Below are 6,582 nucleotides of genomic sequence, written 5' to 3'. Positions count from 1 at the left end.
CTTGAAAAGCCAAAGAAAGAAAAGTCAGTCCTTTGAGGGAAATTCTTAACAGGGTCAGAAAACGAAATTGACTGAACACTTTTGGGCAGAATTTATGGTGGACATCTCTATCAGAGAGGGTTCTGGTTTACTACTGCTACTTCTATCTCCCTCAAGGGTAAAAAACAAGCAAAAAACCCTCCCTTGACATCTAGAGAATTCCACCAGCGCTGTGCTAAGGAGATAAAACTCAAGTCTATGATTCAGTATCTTTAAACGAGAGGACTGGCAATTCTAGAAAGATCCTATGTGTCTGGTAATGCCCCCTCAAAAGCAATTCATGCTTTTGAAAGCTAGTACAATTATAAAGTAACATTAAAAGAATGTATACTACAGAAAAAAGTATAAAGCTCTCATCTATTTAGAATGTAATTGATGCAGAGCAAGAACCATGTCTTTTTACCTGACTGAAATGCCTCGCATGTTTTTGGAGCTATATAAGATAACCGTCACCAGAAATTTTATCCAGAGACAACTGGACATAAATATCATTCAGAGCTTTTCCTACGCAAATCACATTAAAGGGATATAGTTTGAACACCTCGAGGATAAACATGTGGTACCGAGAACTTTTCATACTTATGAACTACCTCAAGGCAATCAGGAATATCATCTATTCTCCCCATCTACAGCACAGGAAGAGGGCAAAGAGCCCAAATGATACAGTAAGGCAGTGTTCTAGTGAGAGATTTGCAATGTTTGAATTGAATTTATAAAGCCCGGGCGCCTGCAAATGTGATGAGGTAAGAATTTCAGCTTTCATTTAAACAAAATACATAGCAGTGGAGAAAAATCATTAAAACATATTGTAGTGCAGCCCCAAGGCTCAAAAAACCAGATAAAAATAATCCGTTTTTAAAAGAAGCTCATTTTTAAGACAATTTTCCTGGTTTGGGGCCTGGCTCATGATTTTAGAATACTCAGGATTGACAACACTGCGTTATGTCATTGCTGGAGAGCTTTACATTTGTATAATCCTCAGCATATAGCATACTTTAAATAGGGTTTCAAAATAAATAGTTTAATGATGTCCCTTGTTAATTTATAAAAGTAAGGAAATCACTATCTTCTTTTTACTGAACCATGGTGAAAAATGTCACTGTTTTATTCAGCATTATAGTTACATAACAGTTGTGTTTCTATTACTAGAAAGAATTTATTAAAATAATCCTGAAAGACATCTTTTCTCCCTCCAATGATTTCAAAACTATGCCTTTTAATGCCAATTTCACACAAATCATCAAATGGATTTGATCTGTAGTAGTCATAACAATTGTCAAGGCACAAGCTCAGCTCTGCACATTTGCTGTTGCTTGCAGACAAACGAGATATGCCAATTGTGTCCTTTTCATTAAAAATGCATAATCCCTTTATTTTATATTGCAACAGGAGAAGTTAACATTACACATACAGACTACAAAGGGTAAAGGATTTACTGTTGATATGATTTGTAGATTTAAATTAAAAATCTACTGTATATTTTATGTAGCAGATGAAAAATCTTAGTATTTCCTTTCTAATGGTATATTTGTAGTGGGAAATAAACAATTTAAAGTAGACCTTAAAAGTTAGTTTTAGTCCGTTTCAATTTTGTCTACTGTCAGATGAAACATATAAGGTACAGTAGCCATCCCTTTTGATTCTGTTGCAACACTGATCATGTGCCTTGATAAAGGAACAACAGTTCATTAAATAAGGATGATGACATAACATGTAGGGAAGACTTTGGATTGTCTATTTAAAATGTCAACGTAATAGGCAATTAATAAAACTTCATTTTAAGTGCACTTCCACATGCTTTTTGTTTATAGTACAGAAACTTCCTATCCTTTTTTCAACACACTTCACTCTCTACTCTAAAGTTGTTTGGCTGAAAATGCACTTTCCCCAGTAAACTTTTTTTTTAAAACAATGTAACTAAAACTCCTACCGTTTCATAGTCTAAGAAATAAGTTTTGCTAATTAAAACACAATATATTACAAGACATGTGAAGACAACACATAGTGAAATGAGTTTTAATTGTTGTGCTGTGACTAAAGTAAAGTTCTCAAGGCTGTAGTTTAACATTCCAAGTTCTCCCTTCCATCTTTATTGATTAAGATTTTGAACAGAAACTCTTTGGGGGCTAGAACAGCAGTAATTGCATCACACTGTTTTCCAAGACTTCAAGTTTCAAAAGCAAACTCTTCAAAAAAGTACAGTTCCTGATTTGATTAGATACAGGGACAAAAATATAGCACATACTTGAAGGTTACATGGTCTACAAATGATGGCAATATTTTCCTTGGGAGAGTACAGTTTGTTTTCTTGTAAATACTCAAAAAGGCTCAACTTCAAGCAGTAATAAACACAAGCAAAAGTGATTTAACCCTTAAAATAAATATTCAGGAAAACCTCTCTGTACATACAAGTGAAAGAATATGTAATACTTTCACGCTAAAAGAAAAAATAAAGAATTTGTTCATATAAGCAGCTGAAATCTGCTGTTCCAGCCCAGTGTCCCCAGTAAAGAAGGGAGGCACAAACACAGGTGACTACTGTAGCTCACTATCTTATGGCCTTTTTTGGACAGGGACATCATCACCACCAATTTTAATCCCTTTTGTTATATTTATTTATTTATTTATTACAGCATGCCAAATCCTTTGGCATATGTGATGGCCTTCAACAATCTCTCTTTAAGCTTTTCTTTGCTTGAGTATTCCGGAAGCAAAAGGACATTAAAGCATGTGTGAGATGTAGGTAATCTGAGGAAAAAAAGAAAAGGAACAATTCAGTCACTGGAATGTGCAACACATGCATATAAGCATCATCTTTGAAAAATACCATGCTATTTCATCTGCTTACATATGAAAGAACAATACTTCCGTTTTGATTTTAAATTGATACTTTATAATGCAGTGACCGCAAGGTTATTAAAACACTGATATAAGAGATACTTAGCTTTAACCTAAAGATTTGAGGTCTGGTATTTTCACTTTGCAGAATTTGTCTTAATTTTTAGGAAGTCAAAATATTCCTCCTCCCCCGCAACCCCCCAACAGAAGGTCAATATTTTACCTTTCAGTGTCTGGGCCATTTTTGGCTATAATCATCTTTAATTTTCCAAGTCCTCCTACAGGTGCTCTGTCTGTGCCTGTTGTGAACTGCAAAAATAGTCTTTTCTGCTCATCTGTAAACGAATGGACTATTTCCCAGAATTCCCTATAGAGGGGAAATTAAAAACAAAAAGTTAAGAAAGCAAGAGAAAAATTAGGAGTATTTGATACAAACAAGACTACTCCCTCTGTATGCAACTTTCACAATTGTCAGAATTATGCAATTTGCAGCTGTTAATTGAGATGATCATCAAATATGGCACCACATTTAATCCTCTAGCACATCAGTGTACAAACTGAGCATACAGAACAAAATTACATTCAAACATTTGCTAACCGCTGTAGTTTTGAAAATACAGATGAAGCATTTCAAAATCTTTGAAGGTTAAATTGTTAACTTTTCAGAAGTGTTTCAGACTATTTTAAAATTAGCAAATAGGTGCAGAGGCTGCTATGTGTTTTCTATAGTTTTTATTTTCTATATTTTTCAACTATCCTTATTGCCATTCATTGTCTATTCTCTGATAATTCTGTTTCTCTCTTCCTTCTATCATAATACCAAACACATCAATATTAAAAAGCTTCAAAGGGAAATTAGTCTGTAACAGGAAAAACTTAAACAACAAATAGTCTAGTTGCACCTTAAAGACTAACAAAACATGATGCAGTGCCCACATCAATATTAGCTAGATTAAAGCAGTTGAAGTCATGGTCAATTTAACAACTATGTTTTAAGATAAAAACTGAGGTTAAAATAAAAATCAGAAAAGATGACTCCTGCAATATTAGAGGAACAAAACCAGTAATTTATCAGAAAAGTGTCAGTCTGATTATATGTAAAACAATCAATGCAGAAGGTTTTTGAGCCACTACATTTTCTCATGATCATAACCAGGGCTCAACAAATTATGTAATCTACTCGTCTGTGCCAAGTAGATTACAAGCCGGCACAGCCGGCACCATGTGATCTGCGCATGCTCTGCGCGATCTGTGCATGTGCAGCTCGCAGAACCATGCGGCTGGCGAGTGGGGCTCACCGCCGCTTGGCAAGCCCTGATCATAACTATGGTAAACACAATATTTTGCACTTCCTCATTCTTGACAAATGGCATGGTTTCAAGGCCTTTTACTTGGATTACATGATATCATGAATGTACCCACTAAAGGCCTATCATAACAATTTATGACACTTCCACCCTATTAGACTAATTCATCACTGAGCAAAAACATCACCATCTCTTATTTCATGGTCCTGAAGATCATCTGAATATATTCTATACTTATGAGAGAGCCTACACACAAAATATTTTATTCAGATCTGGGAACTCAATACCAGAATGATGTAGGAAGGCTGGAGAAGGATTAGAAGATAAAGTCAGACAGCCAAAGATTATAAGAATTATGCCCACCTCACCCAGAGGAGGACAGAAAACCCTCTATAACATTATTCCACTTCTGACCCCACAGAACTCTTCTGTGCAACGTGGGCTCTGTGGGTGAGAAGAATGTGGCTGAGCACACAGTAGCATCGATCCCCTAAGAGCAACCACAAAGGATTCTAATCTACCTGCTTCCCCAGCTGTGTACTAAGAAACTTCTCTCTTGAAGGCTTGGCTAATGAATTGCTGGGGAATTTCATCAGCACAGCTCTCTCATATTCTCTCATCCTAAGAGAAGAATTAATTGGAAAGTCTGCAAGATGAAAAGGCCCTAAACATTTATGAGACATTTTTACTAAACTAGACAAATAAAGTAGCACAGTGTAAGAAACAATCCTACCCAACTGGGGATTACCTAATGAGTCCCTTCCATCTCTCCACAACAAAGCAAAAGAGTAAAAAAGTTGCAAAAGCAAAGTAACCATCACTTTTACCCATCAGCTTCTACAGGTTTTGATAATTTTGTATTTGTTTAAAGATCTTATTCTTTAACAGCATGTTAAGCATCTTATCATTTGCTGACTTTATTCAAATACTCTTGTTGTAGTGAAATTACAGATAATTCATTACTATTATTGATATTAACAACAGATAGCTCCTGATAGACTTTGTACTTCAAGAAAACTAACCTAACACTCCAGATGCTGCCTTATCATAAATTTAGTAAAATAGTTTTCTTTCCTATTACTTGAAAAGTTAGAGAACTTACCTAATAATAAGTGAGTCTCTGCTATAGCCACCATCATATTCTGTAGTTTCCTCTAGTGCTTGAAAGTCTAGATTCTGTAAATGTAAGACATTTTATCACCACCATAATTGTATCTTTGGGATAAGAAAACCAGCAATTTGTTTTGTTGCACATTCTAGCTTTCTTACCCTACTTCCACAAATAAGTAATTCAATTTCCTCTGGTCTAAATAAATATTTCAGTGGAGATTCATTGGTCACCATATGGAATCCTCTCCGAAAGGCTTTGAACTGCTTTTCTACTGATTTGTTGAGAATGTAGTCTGCATACAGATTAACAAACTCCTATAAAACAATAATCCCAAAAATTATTTAATAGTTAAAAGCCAAACCCTACTCCCTTCAAAAAACAAGATACATCCAACAAGACATTTTTGTCTAACGCTTTAAATAAGGAAAACAAATCTTGCATGGTATTGTATCCAGTAATGAGAAAACAAATGTAAAGAAGCCAAAGTGTACTGCTGGACTTGGCCCACCTACAACCAAGCTCAGAGATCTAACTAAGATCTGATTGGACAAGTCTGTCAACTTCACATGTACTCAGATTTTTAAGCAGAAATTATTCTCATGCACGCAAAAATAGTTCAGGTGGATTCTTCCCCATTGGTGGACATTTTCATTGAGAAACCAAATTTATGAATAAGAAAAAAATTTCTCTTCCTACTACATACACATCCATCAATCTGAAGGACTGTAAGAAGACACAGCAGGCAGTAAATAAATATTAAGCTACCATAAACAATGGTAGGATTCAGAAGAAAAAACTCACTTATTTTATATATATATATATATATATATATATATATATATATATACACACACACACACACACATTTTGTGTAAATTTGTCAATAAGAACAGTTACTTACCTTGTAACTGTGATAATTCGAGATGTGTTGCTCATGTCCATTCCAACAGAGGTGTGTACGCGCAGCATGCACTCATAGTTGGAAGTTTTTCCCTCAGCAGTATCCTTAGGGCCAGCAGCGAGCCCCCTGGAGTGGTGCTGGAATATCAGCGCATATATACCCTTGCTGGTCCCCTCACCCATTCTGTTCCTTCTTACCGGTATATTTCCGGAAAGGGTGGTGGGTGGGGATTTGGAATGGACATAAGCAACACGTCTCGAAGAATCACAGTTACGAGGTAAGTAACTGTACTTTTTTCTTCAAGTAATTGCTCATGTGCTTTCCAATATAGGTGACTCCAAAGCAGAACCTAACTAGGCGGAGGGCTGGAGGAAGAAACCACATAT

The 6,582-nt window shown here is 35.6% G+C and overlaps 1 protein-coding gene across 7 annotated transcripts in view; it reads right to left on the bottom strand.

Annotated features, from left to right (window-relative positions):
- Positions 1-1,120: 1,120 nt before the first annotated feature.
- UBE3A (ubiquitin protein ligase E3A) overlaps positions 1,121-6,582 on the bottom strand; it is a 90,494-nt gene continuing 85,032 nt past the window's right edge. For all 7 annotated transcript variants that reach the window (XM_075916491.2, XM_075916509.2, XM_075916485.2 and 4 more), the window contains 4 exons: positions 5,454-5,609; positions 5,287-5,360; positions 3,101-3,244; positions 1,121-2,787 (listed from right to left, as the gene is read on the bottom strand). In XM_075916491.2, the coding sequence (XP_075772606.2) occupies positions 2,667-2,787; positions 3,101-3,244; positions 5,287-5,360; positions 5,454-5,609 (495 nt within the window). In that variant the 3' untranslated portion in view covers positions 1,121-2,666. The remainder of the gene's footprint in view (positions 2,788-3,100; positions 3,245-5,286; positions 5,361-5,453; positions 5,610-6,582) is intronic.

This window comes from Pelodiscus sinensis, chromosome 1 (genome assembly GCF_052426305.1).
Source record: "Pelodiscus sinensis isolate ZL-2025 chromosome 1, ASM5242630v1, whole genome shotgun sequence".
Classification (NCBI taxonomy): Eukaryota; Metazoa; Chordata; order Testudines; family Trionychidae; genus Pelodiscus; species Pelodiscus sinensis.
Note: the sequence above shows the minus strand (reverse complement) of the source record. Positions and strands in the feature narration are given on the sequence as shown.